A 22,338-nucleotide genomic window follows, 5' to 3' on the forward strand; every position below is an offset into this window, starting at 1 on the left:
TGTAAGGACACTAGGCAGGATGAAAAGTCCAGCCCTGGGAGCTAGAGTGAGTTTTGGACCTGCTGCATTCCCCTGGGGAAAGTCCCTTCCCTGCCTCTGCCTGTATCCACATTGAAAATTATGTCCTTCAACAGCTATCCATGTCATTCCCTCTGCTCTGTGGGGCTCAGGGACACAGGCCTCATGGGAGCAGAGCCTCTGTTTTAGGGTCCAGGGTGGTTGGGACATGGATGTGGGGTCTGGGTGAGCAGTGGCATCACCAACTGTTGGTCTGGGACTGGAGGGGTTGTGCCAGGGCTCTGCTGCTGAGCACCCAGGCTGGCACAGGGCCAGATCCTGCTCCTGCCCCAGTGAGGGGATATTAACCACAGCTGGGGGCTGGTGGCTGGCCTGGGAGAGGAGGGGAGAGCAGAGCATCTTCTGGGCCCAGCAACCCTCTCATTTCCTTTCCCTCCTCTCTTGCCCCCACCGATGCTCAGGTTTGGGTGCAGGCAAAGGCACAGTAGACAGGGCTATCAGAAGAAAACCACCAAGCAGATTTGATGCATGATTTTTATTGACTTTAAAAAAACCAGTTGGTTTAAGACAGTTGTGTGCAGAAATACCCATGTACACAGAGGCTACAGGCCAAGCTCCCTGCCTGCTCCTAGCCCTAGGTCAGAGCAGTGGTCTCTCCCTCTCCCAGTGGGGCAGGAGGTGCTCAGATCAGGTACTGTGTGATGCAGACAACCTCTGCCACGTGGGCTAGCCCGGACACCTCCTCCCTGCCTGCCCCCTGCCCGTAGCCTGTGCCTACATCTCCTCTATGTACAGTACAGTGGTGCGCTGGCCGTGCAGCACGCGCCTGCCTGCGGCCGCCCTGCCAGGGAAACACCAGTGGTCGCGAGTCCTAGTGGGACAGCTTAAATAAAAAATAATAATATAATAATAATTAAAACAACAGAGAAAAGGGGAGTAGGGGAAGGAAGTTAGCAAAAAAAAAAAATACTGTCAGGGCAGCCAGGAGTTGCGAGCACACCTGACACTGGATGCCAGTACTGTGCTGCCAGAAGGTTGGGTACCTGGGTTTGGTACCCAGCATCTCTGCTCACCCTGTGATTGTCGGGCCTGGCCCTGCTCACTTGCAACAGGAGCTGGTCCAGCCTCATCACACCGGATTTGGCCTTTCTTGCCACCAGTATGGTGGCCTGGATGTGTCCCTCTCTCCCAGCAGCACTTCCCAGCTGAGATCCTGCATGGTGCAAGGAGGGAAGTGGGTACAACTGCCAGATCCATCGGCCACGTCCCTGCCCCCAGCCTGGGCACAGCCTGGCGTCGCCGATAGGAGATGGTCAAGGCACTCATTGTTGCTCGTGGTTTTGTGGTTTTTAGTTTTCTTCCCCATTAAAAAAAAAAAAAACACAAAACAAAAAATCAGCGAAAAACACCCAGGAAGGTAGAGAGCAGGGCTTGCAGCAGCCTGTGTCCTGGGGCTTGGGGCTGCCTGCACCAGGGCAGCTCCACTTCTACAGACCAAAACAGACCACAAAACTCCAGCGTTTAAATCCCTGCGGACAGAAAAGCTGAATTTCCCCAGCCCAAGGACTGCTGACTTGCCAGCTCCAGGTGACCAACCCACACCCTCCACCAGATGTGTTTCACAATTGCAGAGAAACCTCAAAAAATTAAAAGAAAACCCTGAAAAACAACCAAACCAAAGTGGAGAAGCAGGTAAGAGGCTGCTACAGAAAAGCCAGATACAAAAGGCTAAAAAATCTCCAAGCCCAAAAAACCTTCAGTGATTGTTCCTCAAATTAGCTATTGCAACGAGGCAGCATGGGCAGAGCTTTCCCCAGATGGGCACTGCTCCCGAGCCCCTGCTCCACTCTCAGCACCAGCTGTGCAGGTGGAGGGTCCCTCTCTGGAGGACCTTTTCCATGGTTGCCTTTATCTTGAGTTTTCCAGCATCTCCTAAAAAAAACAGCCCCACCTTATTGACCCAATGAAAGTGGTTTTAATGGCATCTCTGAGGGGGCAGTTTCCTTCAGCATCTCCCCATCCTATGTCATAGGCTGCCTGTCCAGCCTGGGAAGCCCTGGGGACTCTGAGGGCCCTGGCTGTAACAGAATGGTGTAAACCAAGCACCACCCTGGCAAAAAGAGCAAAGACTTTGGGATTTCAGCTTCTCACTAGAGCTGTTTAGAGCAACACAAAAGCAAAAGCACAGTTCACTCACCCACTAATCTCTGATCTGATTTTTCCCAGCCTGAAAGCAAAGGAAATCCTGTCTGCTTGACCCTGCTGCAACCACAACCCCTCAACCATCCTACAACTGCTTGGAGAGCTCAGCTGGAGTGACCAGCTGCTGCTTGTGTAAGTGTCTTAGCTGCCTCCTGTGCAGTCATTCCTGAAATCTGTCCTACCCTTCCCCAATCCTCAGATAGAAGAGCACGGATGCTGCACCCCAAAGTGCATCTCCCTGCACAGCTGTGCCAGCAGTCACCAGCCTGCAGCAGAGCATCAGCAATGGTCGGCTTCCTGAAGCTTCTGGCTCCCCACCATGGATCCATGTGCTGGGACCTGCCTCTGTGCCAGGAGCCTTCCCTGGAGAAATGACGGCATCGGCTGCCCCAGGGGCATAAAAGAAAAATACCAAAATAAAGGAAAAAAGAAGCAGCTGGTTCCACTGGTGAGGCTGCGCAGCCACCACAGCTCCCTCGGCTGGGACACGATGCTCAAGGGGTTCCCCAAAGTCCCGCGGCTTCGGGGGGTGGGGGGTTGTCTTCTTTTAAAAAGAGCAGCATTTGGTTTGACTGTAGAGAGATGCAAGGCGGCCACCCCTGCCGCCTGGTCAGTCGCTGATTGTGTTTATAAATCCTTTCTCAGCTGGGTTTCTTAATAATAATAATAATAATAATAATTAAAAAAAAGCAAAAAGTCTCCTTTAGCTCTGAACCTGATTGGCTGCTGGAGGCACCAAATACCACCGCAGTGGCTGTCAGCAATGCGGAACTGCGGTGCTCATTGCCTGAGGCCACCAGGGAGACCCTTACCCTCTGCCCCTGCAGGAAGCAGGACCTGCAGGAGCAGGGAGCTGGAGAGTCAGCCCTCAGTTTCCCCGGTAAACCTCGATCTTGCTGGTTTTGGCCAGCATGTCAATGATGTGTGCCTCGAAGTCGGCATCGTGCACCCCCGTTTTCCTGAACTCCCCGGCGTAGCGGTTGTTCTCCCAGTAGTGGTGCCAGTTCCCCCGGCTGTCAGCACCGAACCCAAAGACGTTCACCTGCAGTAGCAAGGGAAGGAGTGAGCCAGAACTCCTCACCAGGCTGGGACCCTTGTCTCAGCAACCCCTGCACCACTGGGTGTGATTTTCAAAGGTGCCCACCCCTGTGCACAGCCTTCCCATCCCTTGAGGGTAGGACGCCCATCACTGTGGTGTCAGGCAACCAGAGTGTCTGCTGCAGTTTGACCCAAAGAATCCACCTCCTTCCTTAACCCTGCAAGGTTCAGGACCTCAGCAAACCCACTCCATACCAGCCCGGAGTTGAAGGAAACATCACCCACCTCATCACATACATGGAGGGCAAAGAAGAGCACCAGCATGCCAGTGGAGGGGTAACGCCCGTGGTGTTCTGTCCAGCGGTCGTGGATGTACTTGAAGAAGGCAGGATTGTAGATCTGCACCTGAGAGGACAGACCAGAGTTAGCACAGGAGCCCCAGCCATGCTCCCTTTGGCATCAGCACCCCATGAAGGAGCACTGGGAAGGAAGCCTGGGGAATGATGAGGTGCCAGAGGGCACAGCCATACAGGTGCTCGTGGCCGTGACAGGGATGAGCCTCACGTACCTTTTCTTTGTCCACACGCAGAAAAGGCTTCACAGGTGCGTATGTGCTGGGAAAAGAGCGGAGAGACAGGTGAGTTCTTGGGGGTCCCGTGCCTCCAACTCCAGTCTGAGTTGCCAAGAGGGACTCTTGGAGGGAGGAACAAATGAATCCCCACTGCTCCCAGGCGAGCTGTCCTCGAGCTAGGTGAGCCACCAGCCTGGTGCTGCCAGTGCCCACTGGGTACTTACAACCTGATCTGGCCGGTGGAGAGGGCACTGGCGATCCAGAGCAGGTCCAGGGTTTTGAAGGGCACAAGCACAAAGCTGATGTTGGCGGGAAGGTTCTTGGCACTCTCGGGATACATGAAGTGGTGTGTGGTCCGACCACCCACATCGCCCTCAAAGCCCACCGTGGGGGCCTGGTTCATCCTGGGGAGAGAGCAGGGAGGATGACACCACCCTCCAAATGCCCTGTGCCTTGCAGATGACACGGGTGATCCCCATGAGCTGTTGAATGCTGCCAAGCAGTTTCCCACCCAGGGGAGGTGGCAAGTCTGGACTCACTCCCACTCATCCCAGTACCCGGTGGTGCCAGCACTCTGTGCTGCATGGGTGGGCAGGTCCCTGGCAGTGCTCTCTGGCCCTCACCGCATCACAAAGTCGTGCCCGTCGATTTCCGGCCCGTAACCAGAGCCGCGTAGGTTGCCTGAGTTGCCAACCACGGCGCAGCGGCGGCAGCGGCGCGGGTCACGGGAGCGGTAGGGATCCTCGCCCGGCACGATCTGGAAGAGCTTGCTCAGGACCTCGTGGGTGTTGTGGGACTTGAACTGGGGCTGCAGCATCTGCAAGGAGGGAAGGGGGGCAGGGGGGAATCAGCCAGCGCCTCCTCCTTGGTGGAGGAGAAATCTGTGCCCCCGTGACAGAGCACACCTTGGCACTCCCGTCCCTGCGCTCACCATCCACCACCTCTGGACGTCGGGCGGTAGATCCATGTTCTCCTTGGTCCACACTGGGGACACGGTACCGTCATAGCGCCTATCAAACCAGTCGGCGGCTCCGGGCTCCTCGGCCGGGCAGCGGCGGCAGGAGCAGCCCCGGGGGTACGGCCCCCCTTTGCTGAGCCGCTGCATCCCGGCATAGCCGGGCACCAGCTTCACCCGGTGGATGCCGCCCAGCCCGCCGGGGTCCAGGTAGGCGATGCTGTGGTGGGAGTAGGTGAAGAGGAGGGACATGACGAATACGAGCAGGAAGGCGGTCGAAAGGAAGCAGAAGCGCAACGAGCACTTCATGGTCGTCGGGTGGCTGAGCCGGGGACGGCGCCCGCTCCGGCATAGGGCGCGGGCATAGGGCGCGGGAGGGCGTCAGCCGGCCAGCGAGGCTCCCTGCAGGAACGAGAGCTCTAAGTCTCTGCGGTGGCAGTGTGGGGAGGGGGATGTAGAGCCCCCCAGGAACCACCGCACCAGATTCCTACCTGCTGGGCTGCAGCTTTCCATCCGCGTTGTCCGGCCGCGGCGAGGGCCCCCGGTGGCTCCACGTGCCGGGCAGGGAGCATCTGCTGACGGGTCCGGCACGGCTGGGCACAGCGCCGGCCTCAGCCGCGGCACCGCGCCCCGGCGGCTCCTCCAGGTCCCGGCCCCGGCTGGCGCTCAGCTGCGACAGTGCTCATCATCCCCGGGGTTTAGCTGATCCGCTGGCACGCTGCCCTCAGCCGCTGGCTCGGGAACACGGCCACCAAGACACCGGCCTGGAGCGGGAGGGAGGGGACGGCGCGTCAAGGGGAAGCGATACAGACAGCAGAGCCGGGGGGCTGTGCCGAGCAGAAGGAGGGTGCTGGGGGCTGAGGACTTTATTCCCCACTGAAAGCCCCAAAATGCCTCCCAGCCCGTCCCAGGCACAGGGCTGCAGGGTACGAGCCATCCCCAAAGGGGACAAGCAAGCGCAGGGTGCGCAGGGAGCTGAGATGCCGGCATCGCTATCCGTGCCCGGGGAACTCGCAGCAGCTCCCGGACTGTGCCCTCCCTGTCTGTGCCAGACAAAGGCTTAGCTATGAACTCGCCTCCGGAGCCAAACAAGCGGCTCCTTTCTGTAGGCTCAATTCTCCTTCTCTATCTCGCCATAAGCAGCCCCTCCAAAACCCTCTTCGCCGGCTGCCGCCGCCGAGACAGACGAGAAACAGCCGGGACACAGCCGGGACACAGCCGGGACACAGCCGCTCCGCAGCCTGACGGGCACCCTGGGGACGGACGCTGGCGACTGTGCCCCCCCGAGTGGCAGCGTCCCTTGGGGAAGGTCACTGGCTCGCTCGTGATCCTCGTGGGTAAAAATAGCCAGGGTAGAGGTGCTGGCGCCTGCGCTCGGGGAGGGGCGGGAGGAGCGGCCAAGCCCCCCGAGCAGGGGGGCGGGCAAAGCCAGACAGCGCTCTTTGGCCCAATTAAAAAAAAAAAAAATGGCTGTAAATCCCCTTTTAACGCAATCACTGAGCTGGGGCAGGATCCAGAATCCCGGGGGTTTGGAGACATGACCTCCCCTCCAGGACTTTTTGGGGAGCGAGTGACCCCGCCCCAAGGCAAAATCCTGCAGAGGCATCACCTCCACGGCTCAACCCTGGCCCCAATTAAGCCAGTGCCGAGGCCGGCAGCAGTAATTAGGAGCTGGCAGGCACCAGGATCCTTTTTCCCTACGAAAAAACATCTTTCTGGAAGATCCTGGCTTGCTTTCCAGGAACAGACTGCTAAGCCCCCAAAAACCTCCTTGTTGGGATGGGAGGAGAACGTGAACTCCAAAGGCTCCCCCAGCCCATTGTACTGTCAGGCATGGACGCCTCCTGCCCAAACCATTAACCCCCTGTCAAATATTTGTTCAAGTGGGGATAGTCTTTAAAGGAAAGAGGCAAAAACCGAAGGCACATCCCAGTTCAAGTGTTTTCCTGGGCTCTGGCAGGGAATTTTAACACGCCTACATGGCACACGCATGGCTAGCAGTGACTGCAACCAGTTCCTTGGGCTGCTGCCAGTGGAAAAAGCAGGGTGGTTGTTAAACAGAGGGTTTGCATTTAGGAAGTTTGGGATAAAGCCAGTAAAAAGCTTTAACACCCCCCCCCCACCACCCCCCAGATGCAAAACGCTGGAAAGATTTGTAGGTAAAAGGCAATTGTGGGGCTTTTCCAGCTGTGATATGGCAGGGCCACCAAGCAGGATCCCTCTCCCCTGTTCCAGCTGCTTACCATCCCACGGGGCTTTTTAAAGGCTAAAGGAAATGAACTGTCACGTGCTTGTGTTATTTTTGTTCCTGGTGAAAGGGGGAAAATCCCTTTCCGGCTCCCCAGCCCAGCCTGGTCCTGCCTGATGCATCCCAGCCCTGACACCATCTGGAGCACATTTTGCACAGCCCCCATCCTGGGGCCTCCTGGAGCTGCCCCTGACCACAGCAGGGGGAAAACTCCCCTCCAGCCCAGCTCATGCGCAATAAAAGAAGCCTTAAATCCCAGCGGCTGGTTTGAGTCATCATTTTCCTAGCAGGAGCTGGCAGCTATTTCCATCTGCACTGGTTCTTACAGCCCCCAGCAGGGTCAGGGCACCCACACATACAAACACACCCCAGCTATATCCATGCCCTCCCTGCCCAATCCTAATCCAACTCGCCTCCACAAATAAAACCCCACTTGAAGAGCTTTTTGCACCAGATTTGGATGTTTCCTTCTTAAAATAATAAGGGATTTCAGGATTTCTTCTGTGGTGAGCAAGCTTGACAACTCAGCGATGCCACTAAATGCCCTTCCATTCCCAAATTCATCCCCAGGATCCTAAGTTGCCTCCTGAGGACCATGTACTCATCAAACACAAGTTTCTCTTTGATTGCAGGAGATAATGAAGCGAGGCTATTAAAAGGTCCTGGGAAATTGCTCTGCTGCTTTTACAGGTGGATGGTTTTTTCCAATCATATAATCTTTCATTTCAGGATGAATGCTGAAGCGATGCGACTGACAGCCCCAGGGCTGGAGGATGCCTGCCCCTTCCCTGTCAGAAAAAACACCATTGATACATCCCCACTTGGCATCTTTAGGTCTCGTTGGCTTTGTTTGCTCGTTTCTAAGATATTCTGGGGTTGTTAGCATGAATTTCCATGCCAGTAAATGGCAGGGTGGGCAAAGGAAGGAGCCATCACTGGGAGATGGGATGTCACCATGTTTGAGGCAGGGAGAGAAGGGGACTGGAGGAGCAGTGGCAGCATTGTTACACTGGCTGCTGCTCTTCCCAGGTATAAATGGTCTGAAAATTCCTCCAGAAGTCTTTGGGAAATGCCACTCTGCCTAACCAGGTGCTATTCATCTCATGATCGCTGTGCAGGCATCACTTCTGCCACCACCAAACCAGAGTGCCAGAGTGGTGCATGGCTCTTGCACGTGGAGGAGGGGGAATCACACAGGGCCCCCTTGGACTGGACTGGTATCTCTGTCATGGGGGAAAACCTGAGAATTAGGGTTGGGTTTTTTTGACAGGGAAGGAGCAGATCTGAGTTGAGTCTTCTCCCCACTCCTTCAATGCCAGACAGAAACAGCGAGTGGTGACCTGCCCTTGTTTCAGGCACGACTTCAGTGAGCAGGATTACTACAAAAAGTCAAAAAAACTATTCTAATTTCTTTTTGCCCATGGCCCAAGCACTGCCAGAGGTTGCAGCCCCCGGGCAGAGTGCTGAGGAGCCTCCGTGGGGCCGTCAGCTTGAGTTAGCTTGGAACGGTGAGTGAGAATCTGCCGGGGGCAGTGCAGGAGGGGACGAGAGCCTGTCCCTCTGCATCACTGGGCTGCCAAAGCCAAAGCAAGACTTGGCGACAAAAGTGCAGTTAATTAACAAGGTCCTTTCCTGCTTCGCCCATCTAGAGGGATTATATTTTCCCCTTGAATTTTTTTCCTCCCTGGAAGCTGGATGGGAGAGGGAGCAGGGAGCAGACCTGGTGTTGGCACAAGGACGTTTCTCCCTGCCATGGGCTGATGCCATGAAGAGCTGATTGCTGGCAGTAGACAAGTACCAGGTATTAAGAGAAGAAGCCAATTTCATGCGTTAAGCCACCACCACATCCCGACCGCAGGTAACTTATTCTTCATCCTTTTAATTAATCATACTCTTATCAGCCAGCTCAATCAGCTAATGGAGCCAAGTTAATTGGGTTTCCCATGTTTTAAACCCTACTTGCACCCCTGGCTGCCAATGGCAGCTATTCCAGCCTTTCCTCGTGTCTGGCCTCCAGAAAGGTTATTTCAGGCGCATCCCTCAGCACTGGGATAAGGCCAGGAAAGAGTGTGGAGGCCAAATCCCCAGCACAGAGCCGGGATGGAGCCAGCCACGGTGAGGCCATTTCCTATGGGATTTAGGGGCACAGGGGAATGCCAGTAGTGGGAAAACAGGATGAAATGCTCCCACCCTTGCTGATGGTGGGATGGGCTTGCAGAGACTGGCCCAGCAGCATCCCAAGCCCCTTGGCTCAACCATAGTGGAACTCTCAGGGAACTGCACCAGCCTGAACACCCTGTGCTGTCTGATGAGGCAGTGCTGGCTGGGTACTCTCCCCACCAAAACTCACACTGGCAGAAGCAGCCAAGACAGATGCCTGTCCCTGCAGGTCACACTTCCATTGGGACCATCCAGCCACATGTACCAGCTTGTGTGGCTGATGTCCCTTGGCATTCTCCAGTGCCGTTTCCTCCACCCTCTGCCAGCCATTCTGTGTTTCCCCAGGCTGCCACGGAGAACAAGTGACCCTCCACTCCCGAGGTGTTGATAAGCACAAGGCCATGCTCACAGCATGGCCTTGTCACACTCAGATCCCCGTGCCACAAGCAGCAGCTCCCTCCTTGAGGCAGGACAGGCAGGGAAGGGAGTGGGATTCTCCGCCCTGATCCTGAATGCCTGTGGAACTGAGAGACAGAGCCAGCCCAGCTGCTCTGCACCCCAAGCACCCACCCCAGAAGCCCCAGCTTGCACCAGCTGCCTCAGTTTGCACCAACGCAGCTCAGGTACCACTTAGTTGGGTATCACTGAACCCTGGGTAATGCACCACCATACCATGTGCCACCAAGCCAAGTCCCCTTGAGCAGCCAGGTTGGGCCAACCAACCCAGCAGGACAGAGGAGGCAGAGTCCAAGGCTTGCCACCTACCACTGCCTACTCTTCTCTCCCGTCCTTGCCCCAGTTCCCTGTGCAAAGCCATCTGGTCCCATGGGGAGCCAGCTCTCCACCGCCAGCCACATTTCTGTCTCATCCTTCCACAGCTTCAGGCTGGGGTCAGCAGGGTCTGCCTGGTCCCCGTCCCCCTTCCTGCATGCTACAGGAGGTCTGCACCCCACAGACACCGCTGAGTCAGTGTCCCTGCAGCCTCAGCTGCCTGTGAAGATGAGGCCACACTGCCGGCAGACGCTCCCTAGGAAGAGCAGGGCCCCTGCTCCCCTTTCACCACCAGCATCCGGTGAGAAGCCACAGCACCCCGAGCCTCCCCGCCGGCTGGGAAGGAACCACTTCCCCTCCACCACTGCTGCTGGTTTTACCAGCCTGGACCCATTAGGTTCATCCTGATACCTCACCAGGAAAATATGTGCAGGAGCGCAGGACAGGCGGATGCTGCACCAGGAGGCGCCGCTGCCGGCTGTGGCCCTCTGCCCGGGGAAGGCGAGCTGGGACACGGGGCCCTCTGCCCTTTCCTGTCTTCCTCCCTGGATTTCACCTGCGCCGAGAAAGGTTCTCCTTTGGCTTTCGAGGGCTGGTTGATGGGTGCTGTACCCACAGCCACCCTCTCTCCCCCGGGGCACAACCCAAGCTGAGGACTGCAGCCCTGGCACACGCTGCGGGTGGCCCCATAAGGACACCCAGGTTTGCTCCGCCTGCGGGCAGCATAGAGAGGACATTGAACTAGTTAGGGAAATTGCACCTACGAGATTGGGTTGCCAGGAAGTTACGAAAGGCTCCCCAGGCCGGAGGGCATAAATCCCAGCACAGCCCAGTTACAGCCAAGAACTCCCATTAAATGTAGAATTAGAGCAGTTCCACTGGCAAGGGCCCCTGACTTCTCTCCACTAGCTGGGGCTCTGCTCAGGCACCTGGGGAGAAGGGGGAGCATTTGTAGCTTCCTAATTAGCCCAATTACGGCTGCAGATCAAAAGTCCTTTGCTGGGGACACGGTGGTACCTGGAGCAAAGTGACTACAGTTTGTTCTGGTTTCCCAAAAGCAACTGTTGAGGGTGTTATTTTAGAGCTCAAACACTGAACTATCCATCTTGTAAGAAAAAACCCCCAAACTATACATCATACACACACGCGCATATATACATATATATATATATATACATACCTATCTGTCTATTTATATACATTCACCAGTCATCCGTGTGCAGTTTTGGGGGTATCTTTGGGAACTTTGCCTTGGAGCTGGGACCCAAATCACTTGCACTTTGCAAAAAAAGCTGCCGGTGGAAGATGCCAGTGGCAAAGAGCAACATGAATCCAAGAGATACCCCGGAGCCCAGTGCAGAACCCAGCAGGGCAGGAAGAGGAGGTTCCCAGCCTCTCCCATCACATCTCAACCCCGCGGGGTCAGGCGGGTTCTGATAAATCCTGGCTCATAAAGAAGCACTGAAGCCGGCCAAGCCACTGGAGAGCAATTAGCAGCTTGCAATCGTGCAAAAATTAAATGCAACGGGAGGAGATGAAAGCCATCGAGCTGCCGGGACCTCGGCATGCCAAGCTGGGCGGCATCCGGCGTGCCGAGAGCCCGCAGCAAAAACCACCGAGCCCTCAGTGCCATGGGAGTCTTTCCCCAAAAAGCGGCAGTTTGGAGCTTGTTTGGGCACGAAAATTCAAGCGTTCCCGCAGCATGCGGCTGCCGGGGCTCTCCCTGCCTGCTCTCCCTGTCTGCCTCCGGCGCCGGCGAGGCGTGGGCGGTGAGCGGAGCGCGCCCCGCCGTTCCCAAGGACCGCCATGAGCTCCTCGGAGGAGAGGGAAGCGCTTTGGACGGGCAGCTGCCGCACACAACCGGCAGCGGGGCCGCTGTCGCTGCCAGATGGGGACAGACAGACAGACAGACAGACAGGAACGCGCGCCGGGGGTGGGCGGCGGGCAAGGCATCCCCCTCCCCAGCCCAGCCCTCCCCGCTGAGACCGCGACCTCTGCTTCTGATAGAAGGGGAAGAAAAAGGAAGAAAGGGTAAACCAAGCCCAAAGCTCTTTGGAACTTCCCGGTGGCGCTCGCTGCCTTGGCCACGATGTGGCCGGGGCAGCTGCTCAGGGCTGGGGAAAGGAGAGACCGAGATAATGCAGGGAAAACTGCCTTCACCAGCTCAAAGCCCACACGTCTTCCTGGAGGGAGGCTCAGCAAGTTTTGGGGTTTGGTGTGATTTGGTTCCCCCCAGCCATGTTTTATGATTGTTCGCAGCAGGCGGGGACGTGGCCCTTCCTCCGGTCTGAGCTTTCACGCTGTTCAAATGCCATTCCCCCCCAATATTTTCCTGCTGGCATGGGAAGCCCTCACTCTAGGGAAATATTTGGGAGCTTTGGAATAAGCGCTCTGACTCTGCAGCTGGATGGAGCCTGAGCAAAACCTTGTCTTCCCCCTGCGCCAGCAGCACTTAAGCCCCCGGCATATGTGGAGACCCCTTAAACTACCAGGCCCTGAAATATGGTCTCCGGTATCAATCCCACTCTGGCAGCCTTGCTTCAGCCAGGGAAACACCCTGAAACAATGGGACAGGCACACCGGTAAGATCTCATACCAATGCCTGCGTTAGTACCACCCCACACACACATAGAAGCAGGCAAGGGACATCCCCTGCTCAGTGACACATTTTCTGCCCTGTCCCCAGGGACGCTAAGGCTGTTCGTGAAATCCTGGCTGCCACTACCCATGCAATGGATGCCGTGTGTCACGCAGCCATGTGTCACACTGCTGCTGAGGGACCTCGCAGGCACACTGACACTGATGGGGACGGGGGCCACTCGCAGCCAGTCCTCCCACCCTGGTCCCCTGGCTGTGCCCTCAAGATCCCAGGGCACACGGCTGGATGGGAGCAGCTCCGTTAGCCCCAACCCCACACCCCTACTAGGGCCCCTGCTAGCATCCTCCCCGGGGCGAGCACATCCTCCCCGGGGCGAGCACATCCTCCCCGGGGCGAGCACATCCTCCCCGGGCAGCACCCTGGAGCTGCACCCCGCGGCTGGGGCCAGCACATCCTCCCTGGGGACAGCACCGCAGGGCCCGGACCAGCATTCGGACCAGAGCAACCTCCTGGACCTGAACCCAGTGAGACCCGCGTGGATTCTCCCGGCAGCCAGCATCCAGCACCGGGAGCAGCACCCAGAACCCGGACTGCATCCCGGATAGAGAACAGCACATCCTCCCGGGGCTGTTCAGTACCCATTGCATCCCGGGCGGATACTCCCAGCCCCGAGACCTGCTCTCAGCACCGGCACCAGCAACCGGAACCACCGCACCGGTGATGAACCCAACGCATCCCGTGTAGGTGCTCCCCGAGGCCAGCTCCCAGCACCGGGAGCAGCCCGCAGCAGCGGGGCAGCTCCCGGGTGGGCTCCCCCGCCGCCGCCCGCTATCCCCGCCGCCTCCCCGGGACCGGCATCCCGAGCCGAGCCGGGCGGTGCCCGCATCCCCCGCCTCGGGCCCGCTCTCCGCCGCGGTACCTGGCTCAGCTCCGGCATAGCCCCGCCGCCGGGCTCACCCGGGCCCCGCCGCCACCGCCCTCCGCGCCGTGCGGAGCCGTGCCGTGCCGCGCGGGGCGGGGGGGAGGGGGACGGGCCCGGCAGGCTGGGAGATGTAGTCCTGGGCCGCCCGGCGGGGCTTGTGGGACTTGTAGGAGGCGAGAGGGGCCGACTACGCCCACTCTCCCACCGGCATCACAGGAATCTATCCCGGTGCCCAGCCGGGACTCACCCTGGCACATGGACACTCCCCAGCCCGGTGCCCAGCATCGGCATCCCCCGTACACATCCACTGGGATCCACCCCGGTACCCATCCGGCGCATCGGCAGCCCCCTGAACACCCCCGGTACCCAGTGCGATACCCAGCTCGGTACCCAGATCGGTACCATCCCAGTACCCCCCTGGCGCACCGGCGTCTCTGGACACCGGCACCCCACTACCCATCCCCCCGTTATCCACCCCGCTATCCACCTGGCGCGCCGGCATCTCCCGCTGCCCTCCCTGGTACCCATTCCAGTACCACCCCGGCACCCACCCCAGTGCATTGGCACCCCCCAATATCCGCCCCGATCGCGCTCCAGCACCCACCGGGCACCCACCCTGACAACCCACCGGGAACCAACACCAGCGCCCACCGCCCGGGCATCCCTTCTCTCTGCAGAGAACCCTGCGGGGAACCGGACTCGTGACCGGGGTGACCCAGGGCACTTAGGGGTACGCACCGCCGCCGGGACACATTTTAGGGCAGAAAATGTCAAACCTTCATTCTCCCTTTGCAAGTCCCCCGAGATGGGGGCAAGGGGCAAGCAGCACAGGGGTGAGCTGTGCCTTTAAGGGGTCTGTGCCTCGCCTCTTCTCCAGCAGTGCACGCTGGGAATTGTAGTCCTTCAGCGACGAGAGCCCCGGAGCGGCTGCGGGAAGCGGACTAAACATCCCAGCAGGCCCCGCGGCGCCAGGCTGGGGGCGGAGGAGGTGCTTATGGCGGTGGAGTGGAGCGCTCTTCTTCTCACCTGCCGGCGGGGCCATGGCGGTGTGTCCGCCCTGCAGCGAGGCAAGTGTCGGGGCGGTCGCCTCTTCTCCCTCCCTGCGTGCGGTTGTGGGACCGGCTCTCAACGCCGCCCGCCTCTCGTTTTGCAGAGCTGGAGGTGCGGCGGCTGCGAGGCGGGCTGGGCCCCCGTCCCCCCGCGCTGCTCCTGGCCGTGGAGGACCCCTGGGCCCACCTGGGCAGCGGCGGTGCCACCCTGAACGCTTTGCTGGTGGCGGCCGAGCACCTCAGCGCTCGGGCCGGATACACGGTGAGAGGTGACAGCCTCGGGTGGGTCTAGGGAGGCTGGAAGTCCGGAGGAGACGTTGGAAGTGAAGGGGGGTGTCTGTCCTGTCCCCACTGACTATTCCCTGCTATCCTCTCCCAGGTGGTGACCGCTGACGTCCTGAGGGACGCCCGCATCCTCATCTTGCACATGGTGAGAGCCGACCTGCAGCCCAGCATAGAACCTCTCATGGCAGCCGCTCCCTCTCGGTGACTCCTCGTATTCTCTGTCCCACCAGGGCCGCGACTTCTCCTTCGACGACTGTGGCCGTGCGTTCACCTGCCTGCCCGCGGAGGAGCCCGGCGCCGCAGCCGAAGCGCTGGTCTGCAACCTGGACAGCCTGCTGGGGACCATGACACACAGGGTCTGTGTAGGGGATGGGGCCCTGGGGATGGGTTTGGCTCCCAGCAGGATGGAAACGGTGTTGGGTTCCCGGGCTCCTTCCCTGCCATCCCTGGGCAGTGCTCCTTCTCTTTGCAGCTCTGTGTAGGGTCCCCACCTGGCGTCTGGGTCTGCAGCACCGATATGCTCCTCACTGTGCCCTCAACACCAGGTGAGTGGTTATCAGCCCTGCTTCCAGCACCAGCTTTGGAGTGGGACAGGGTTCTGTGAACCAGAAGCACAGCTGGTTCAGACTGTGCTGTGCTCCCATGAGGGTGTGGATACGCAGCTATTGCTGTTCTGGGCATGGCTGGGAGCATCCACTGTGCTTGCAGTGAGGTGGCCAAGGCTGGATGTTGCTGCCACTTTTGTTGCTGTGGTTCAGGTTTTCAGGCAGTTGTGGCCAATGTGAGTACATGCACTGCCCCAGTGTGCACTGGTCTCTGTCCCTCCCCCCAGGGATCAACTGGGATGGCTTCCAGGGTGTCCGAGTGATTGCAGTGCCTGGGACCCCAGCATATGCCAGGAACCATGGGGTCTACCTCACCAATGAGCAGGTTGGGGCAGCTCCCCCTTCAAGAGGCGTCCCTTGGAGGTGCAGGGATCCCCAGTCCTTGGATCCCTTGGGTGCTGAAGTCTCAGCACTGCTGTGGCTGCTTGGCTTGGGGTTCCCTGAAGAGCTCACTCGAGTGTTTTGCTCCCAGGGGCTGGTACATGACATTATCTACAAAGGCACGGAGGCCCAGATCCAGCAGTGTGCAGGGCCAGATGGCACCGTCCCACTGGTACGGCACGACTCGGGCGTTGGTGACCCTGCCAGCCCCATCCCTTGTGTCACCACAGCTGCAGCCTCAGCCCTGATGTGTCTGGCAGGTCTGTGGGATTGTTTTCTTGTCTTCGGATGCTGCTGAGCAGCTTCTGGCCACCCACGTCATCCCTCCTCTGGACGCCTGCACCTACATGGGGCTGGACTCGGGGGCACCACCCATCCAGGTGACAGCCCCTGTGTGGGGGATGGGACCCTTTGCCACACAGGTGTCACTGCTGGGCATCTCTGTAGGGTCTGTTTGCCCTCACGCTGCGAGATTTGGGTGGGAGAGGTAGTGGGAGGGAGCAGCCAGTAGCAGGGTGGGGTTCAAGATGGCTGGACCTAACAAGTCCCTTTTCTCCTCAGCTTTCCCTCTTCTTCGACATTGTGCTGTGCATGGCAGGGGGGATGACAGAGGAAGATTTTGTGAAGGGTGGTGGCGATGCCAGTGTGAGGAGTGCCCGCTCTGTACTGTGGACAGCTCTCCGTGGCTTCCCTCTTAGCATGGGTGAGTGCTTTCTTCCGAATTCTAGTGGTGTCCCTGCACAGGCAGTTGTAACTGGATGATCTTTAAGACTGGGTTTCCAAACCCAACCATTCTCTGCTGCGTTGAGTGCACGTGATGTGACCCATTACTGTGCCCTCTCCCTTGCATGGGGAGTGGTCAGGGCCTGAGGGTCATCTGTGTCTCCCCACAGCTGCGGGTCCCAAGGTCTTCACTCCCCACCCCTTCAACCCGTGATGTTCAGCCCAGCTCACATGAGTGTCAGACACGCCCACTTTTTTTTGTCCGTGTGCTAAAAGCTCTCCTGTCCTCCCTAGTCTGCATTCCCAACGCGTCCTATGACTACATGAGTGCCTCTGCGAGCGACCACATCCGCAGCCTGACTCTCCTGCCTGGCTCTGCCAGCCACCTTCGCTTCTGCAAGACAGCCCATTCCCACGTGGATGTATGTCCTTCCATCCCCGGCCTTGCTCATGCGCATTTTTTGGGAGTTGCTCTGAGCTGTGTGCCCAGACCCTGTTCCCACGCATCTCTGTGCCCTTGGCAGCAACCCTTTCTCCTGGAGGATGGCTCTTCGGTCACCAACTGCCTGCTGGAAGGAGCTGTGCAGCTGGCAGCTGGCAGTGTCATCCAGCACTGTCACCTCCAGGTACATGACTAGAATGGGGGTGATGCACAGCTCCCAGTGCTCTGAATGGGCAGCAGGGTGATATATTGCTGCCTAGGATGGAGGAACCACAGCTGTGAGATTGGAGTGCCCTTCCTCTTTGGGGCTACCTTGTGGCTGGTGCTGGGAACCCTAGTGGCTGTCACCCTCTGCAAACAAAGGAATGAGGCTGTTACTGTCTGTCCTGTCCTGAGCTGGAAACCAGGGCAGACCTTCCTTCTCCTTTGGGGAATCTGTTATGGCTGTGAGCCCTGGAGGCTGTTAACTGGCCTGAATTTCTGTAGTCTGTGTTTCTGCAGCCTTTGACAAAATTACATCCTGCCACCTGACTTGTGGTGGCACCAGCTTATCTCTCAGGGTGGCTGTCCCATTCCAAAGTCAGGATTTAGCTCTGATTTGGGGGCCAGCCATGCCACTGTTGCTTCTTCTTCAGGGTCCCCTGGTGATCGGTCCTGGCTGCCTCCTCTCAGGCCTCAACGTGGGCTCCTCACCAGCCCTGCGGGGCTGTTCCCTGCGTGATATTGTCCTGCAGGGCCACCACGTCCGGCTGCGTGACCTGTCCTGCCGCGTGTTCACTCTCACCGGCCGCCTCGATGACTGGCAGGTGCGGGGGCAGTGAGGTGGCACAAGGCTTCCAGTGAAGCCGAAGTGTGATCAGTCCCTCTGTGTCCCTGCAGAGCCCTGTGGAAAAAGCCACCTACCTGAATGTGCCCTGGGCTGAGTTTTTCCAACGGACGGGTGTACGGTAGGTGCCACATGTCAGGATGGGAGAGGAGACCCAGCTCCTGGAGGTGTCATGACCACCCCAACCCATCCCACATTCCAGCTCCCCTCTTGGGAGGTGTCCTCGAGGGCCAGGGCAGTGCTGATGTCTCTCCCTCCATCAGGGAAGGGGACCTTTGGGATGCCGAGATGCCGCAGAGGAGCCGCTGCCTGCTCAGCGCCCGGCTCTTCCCAGTGCTGCACGCCCGCGAGGTGCTGGGCCTGGAGGATGTGCTGTGGCTGCTTGGCCTGGCCACTGTGGCCAGTGAGAAGCTGGCACGCTGGAGGACGGCCTGGCGTATGTCCTGGCAGGAGCTGCTGCCCTGCCTGGACACGGAGGCCGAGCTGGACGCCCGCCAGGCCCTGTTCTTCCTGCAGGGCCAGCGCAAGGTGCGGCAGGTGCTGCTGGGGCGCCAGGACAGCAGCCTCCTGCCTCTTGCCCGCAGCGCCGTCCATGAGGGCTACCACAAGGCCTTGCTGAGCACACTGGATGAGGGTGAGCTGGACTCGGGGGCTGCATCTCTGGTTACCAGAACTGTTCAGTGCTCCCCACCCCATTCTGTGATCCCTCCTATTACAGGACGCTATGGAGGTGTACTTGCAGGGCATCTAACAAGCCTGGGTGGGTGCAAGCCATGCAAGTCCTGCTCCCCTGGGGATAGCTTATGATAGAAGTGGGCTGCAGCCTAGCTGTGCTTTGCAGCCTCCTTTTATTTTATTTTCTAGTTGCCTCCACGGCCAGTGATGCTGGTATTGCAGCACGGGCACTTGCCTGTATTGCTGAGGTCCTGGGCTGCATGGCACAAGGGGAAGGGGGCTTGCGGAGTGGTCCTGCTGCCAACAGGGAGTGGGCCTCAGCTTTTGGGCGCCTGGAGAGCGGGGACATCGCTGGTGGTGTCCAGGAGCTGGCTGCTGAGCGGCAGAAGTGGATGAGCCGGTGAGGCTGGGGTTGGCAAGAGGCAGCTGCCCTGCCCCATTCCAGTCATTGGTGCTGTCATGGAGATGTGGCAGTGGGCTCAGCCTCTCTCTTATCCCAGGCCGGCTCTGCTGGTGAGAGCAGCTCGTCATTACGAGGGGGCCGAGCAGATCCTCGTCCGGCAGGCAGTGATGTCCTCATGCCAGTTCATCACTGATGAACCGGTGGAGCTGCCACCCTTGGGGCACTGGGTGCAGGTGGTGTGTCCGGCCCGCCTGGACCTCTCTGGTGAGCCCATTCCCTGAGTCAGGTGGTGCTGGGGGAAAAGGAGTAAGGGTGCCCCAGGGGACTGATGGTGAGTGTTGGCAGGTGGCTGGAGCGACACACCCCCCATCACCTATGAGCATGGGGGGGCTGTGGTGGACGTGGCAGTGCTGGTGGATGGGTGCCGACCCATTGGTGCCCGGGTGCGGCGCATTGTCCAGCCAGAGCTGCGCCTCGTCAGCCTCAGTGGGACACCACAAAGCGAGGTGGTGGCAGAGCTGGTGTGCCGGGAGCTGGAGCACTTACAGGATTACTGCCAGCCACATGCACCAGGTAAGCGGTCACCAGCCAGCCTGGCTCTGTACCTGCAGTGTCCTGTTGGTGCCAGGATGGCTTTTTTTAGGGCCAGTGGGATGAGGGAGCAGGTAGCACAGCAGGCATCAACTTTACTTCTTTTTTGTTTTCAGGAGCCCTGCTCAAAGCTGCCTTTATCTGCACCCAGGTTGTGCAGTTCCCCTCACAGACACCCTTGTGGGCCCAGCTGATGAAGAATTTTGGGGGTGGCTTTGAGGTGCACACCTGGTCCCAGCTGCCCCATGGGTCTGGCCTCGGTAAGTCTGCAGCAAAGTGGCTGGGAAGTTCCTCACTGGTGTGTGGGAGTCTCCTGCTGCCAGCACCAGGATGGGGTATCCTTGCTGCCTCCCAGCCCTGAGGGACACAACAGTGCCTCACTGCCCTGGCCCCACTTGTGCTCCCTGCAGGTACCAGCAGCATCCTGGCAGGAGCAGTGATGGCATCCCTGTACCGGGCAGCAGGGAAGGCTGCCAGCACTGAGTCCCTTATCCATGCTGTGCTGCACTTGGAGCAGAGACTCACAACAGGTAAGGCCTGGGGGAGCAGCTGACCCACAGGGTGGGGGGTCCCAGCAGTGACTGATGACCCTCTGCTCTGCAGGGGGTGGTTGGCAGGACCAAGTTGGTGGGCTCGTTCCTGGCATCAAAATCGGGAGGTCAAAGGCCCAGCTGCCACTCAGAGTAGAAGTGGAGCAGATCCAAGTCCCTGATGGTTTTACCGAGACCCTGAACAATCACCTGCTGCTGGTGTACACGGGGAAGACTCGCCTGGCCCGCAACCTGCTCCAGGTAATGCCTGGCTGGCCTCTGCTCCGCCTGTGGCCTTCGGTGGCATCCCCTTCACTTGTGCTCTGCCACCCCAGAGGGAGCTGGCAGTCAAAGGCCATGGGTGCAGCAGTACCTCCCCAGGTGCTGCCAGAGCCAGGAGGACAGTGACAGGGACATTCTGGCCTCTTGCAGGATGTGGTGAGGAACTGGTATGCCAGGCTGCCCTCCATCGTGCAGAATGCTGATGCGCTGGTGAGCAATGCTGAGGAGTGTGCCCAGGCCTTGAGACAAGGTGTGAGCTCCCTTCCCTGAGCCAGGTTGGCCTTTTTAACAGCTGAAGAAACACAAAACTTTCCCAGGGAGAGGCTGTATAGTCTTGGAGGGGAAAAAGGCTGAGGGGGGGGTGCAGGCTCTTGCAGCTCGAAGCAGAAGCTTCAAATCCTCCCCTGATTCTACCTTCACCAGGCAATACCCCAAAATTCAGGCTTGAACAAAGATTTTGAGGAAGAGGGGGTTAGACATGCTGAATCTGATTGATAGCAGTGTGCTGTTCGTGACAGGGCTGGGGGCCATGCCTGGACAATACAGCAGGTTTATTTGGCTGCTGCAGAGAGAAAGCTGGAGCATTAAAGCAAGCAAATCCTCCCCTTGTGGAGGATTAAAAATAGCAACGTGACAGGGCTGGGGTTGCTTGCTCGGCCGGCAGAGCTGAGAGGAACTGGAAAAGAGAAGGCAGAATTTAGCTTGGGCTGAGCACGTTTCTGCCCTTTGGGTGAGAAACAGAGACAAGTAATTTGCAATATTCCCTCCTCTGCAGGTGACCTACTGCTCCTTGGCAAGTGCCTGGACTGCTATTGGCAGCAGAAGAAGTGCATGGCCCCGGGCTGTGAGCCGCTGGCTGTTGGTCGCATGATGGACACTCTCCGGCCCTATGTCTATGGGCAGTGCTTGGCTGGGGCTGGTGGTGGTGGCTTCCTTTACATCTTAACCAAAGCCCCTCGGCAGAAAGAGGCTTTGCACCAGATCCTGGCAAACACTGAGGTGAGCTGTGAGCCCCCCACTGTTGAAGGCAGCTTGAAGCCAGCCTTAGAGCCTGTAGAGCACGAGGAGCATCTCTCCCCACCACACGTGGGGTATGATTGCTTGTTGTTCCAGTGCCCTCCTTGGGACCTTGGACGTGAGGAGAGGTCCTTTGCTGGCTCCTGCCCCAACCTGTGACTCTCTTTCTCTTTTTCTAGGGATTGGGCAACTTCAGCATCCACAGCATCGAAGTGGACATGGGTGGTTTCTCTGTGGAGGTCGTGGGATGTGATACAAAGGATGGTGCTCACCCTGGAGGGGACAGGGCTGTGTGAAGGACTTCAGCCCTGGCCCATTGCTGGCATATATCCAGAACAGGTGCAGGGAAATCCCCACTGCTTTAGGGGCAACTTTTTCAGCCAGCTCCAGTGGATGCCTTAGGTCTCCATATGGCCTTTTTGTGCTGCTACTTCCCAAAAAAGCCAGAGCCTGGAGAAGCTGTGAGAAGTCGTGCAGGCAGGCAAAACTACCCCTGCTGGGTGGCCTTGCTGTAGGGACAGTTTGCTAGACCCTCCAGCCTGATTTTGGTGTTTCACTCCAGTTTTTACAGTTCTCCAAAGGGAACAAGCAGCATTTGTGATGCTGCATCTAGCAGGAACCTTCCTGCTCTTCCAGCAGCAGAGACCCAAGCTGCCTGTTCAGTATGCAATGCTCTTGCACCAGGGATGCAGCTGGATGTGGAATTAAGACCCTCTCCTGTCCTGAGGCACTGTTTCAGCAGTGAAATAGTGGATAGTGCAAGCAAGTTTCTAGTCTGTGCAGTCTGTCTGAATAAAAAGACTTGTTCCCAGCACGTTTGTGCTCCTCTGTCCCTAGCAGAGCTGTTCCCTCTTCACAGGATAGCAAAGGCCCAGCATTGCATGAGGAAAGCTTTTTACAGGGTTGGGAATGGCAGAACCTGTATGCAAGAGCTGGTCATCCCCCTCCATGGCCTTGGCTGAGGGACAAAGCGCAGGACTGCAGCCACAGGAGGCAACCAGGCAAGACAAGGAAAATCCTCTGGATGCCCTGGCACAGGGTAGAA

The 22,338-nt window shown here is 58.5% G+C and overlaps 2 protein-coding genes across 2 annotated transcripts; one reads left to right on the forward strand and one right to left on the reverse strand.

Annotated features, from left to right (window-relative positions):
- Positions 1 to 538: 538 nt before the first annotated feature.
- On the reverse strand, positions 539 to 13,585 carry ST3GAL2 (ST3 beta-galactoside alpha-2,3-sialyltransferase 2). Its single transcript, XM_014880846.2, has 8 exons — positions 13,482 to 13,585; positions 5,276 to 5,548; positions 4,761 to 5,186; positions 4,453 to 4,646; positions 4,054 to 4,233; positions 3,827 to 3,872; positions 3,544 to 3,663; positions 539 to 3,262 (listed from the first exon to the last, which is right to left on the reverse strand). The coding sequence occupies exons 3-8, from the start codon at positions 5,091 to 5,093 to the stop codon at positions 3,089 to 3,091; spliced, it is 1,047 nt and encodes a 348-aa protein (XP_014736332.2). The 5' UTR covers positions 5,094 to 5,186; positions 5,276 to 5,548; positions 13,482 to 13,585; the 3' UTR covers positions 539 to 3,088.
- Positions 11,498 to 22,107, forward strand: FCSK (fucose kinase). Its single transcript, XM_088172256.1, has 26 exons — positions 11,498 to 11,732; positions 12,902 to 13,086; positions 13,198 to 14,214; positions 14,365 to 14,551; positions 14,638 to 14,795; positions 14,913 to 14,963; positions 15,049 to 15,174; positions 15,291 to 15,363; positions 15,651 to 15,748; positions 15,896 to 15,976; positions 16,065 to 16,184; positions 16,366 to 16,507; positions 16,822 to 16,949; positions 17,052 to 17,153; positions 17,605 to 17,775; positions 17,849 to 17,916; positions 18,059 to 18,429; positions 18,660 to 18,870; positions 18,971 to 19,137; positions 19,219 to 19,446; positions 19,581 to 19,724; positions 19,875 to 19,994; positions 20,068 to 20,255; positions 20,427 to 20,526; positions 21,052 to 21,275; positions 21,473 to 22,107. The coding sequence occupies exons 1-26, from the start codon at positions 11,498 to 11,500 to the stop codon at positions 21,587 to 21,589; spliced, it is 4,812 nt and encodes a 1,603-aa protein (XP_088028382.1). The 3' UTR covers positions 21,590 to 22,107.
- The last annotated feature ends 231 nt before the right edge of the window (positions 22,108 to 22,338 follow it).

Source organism: Sturnus vulgaris, chromosome 12 (assembly GCF_052056855.1).
Source record: "Sturnus vulgaris isolate bStuVul1 chromosome 12, bStuVul1.hap1, whole genome shotgun sequence".
Lineage (NCBI taxonomy): Eukaryota > Metazoa > Chordata > Aves > Passeriformes > Sturnidae > Sturnus > Sturnus vulgaris.

What these genes read in the sequence shown, in the direction of transcription:
- ST3GAL2 (XM_014880846.2), bottom strand. Translation starts at nt 5,093, where the DNA reads ATGAAGTGCTCGTTGCGCTTCTGCTTCCTTTCGACCGCCTTCCTGCTC. An exon ending in ACGTCCAGAGGTGGTGGATG is followed by an intron (nt 4,647 to 4,760) that starts GTGAGCGCAGGG and finishes CCCTCCTTGCAG; the next exon opens with ATGCTGCAGCCCCAGTTCAA. An exon ending in GGGCACGACTTTGTGATGCG is followed by an intron (nt 4,234 to 4,452) that starts GTGAGGGCCAGA and finishes CTCTCTCCCCAG; the next exon opens with GATGAACCAGGCCCCCACGG.
- FCSK (XM_088172256.1), top strand. Translation starts at nt 11,498, where the DNA reads ATGAAAGCCATCGAGCTGCCGGGACCTCGGCATGCCAAGCTGGGCGGC. An exon ending in GCCGCCTCGATGACTGGCAG is followed by an intron (nt 17,776 to 17,848) that starts GTGCGGGGGCAG and finishes GTGTCCCTGCAG; the next exon opens with AGCCCTGTGGAAAAAGCCAC. An exon ending in CGGCAGAAGTGGATGAGCCG is followed by an intron (nt 18,871 to 18,970) that starts GTGAGGCTGGGG and finishes CTCTTATCCCAG; the next exon opens with GCCGGCTCTGCTGGTGAGAG.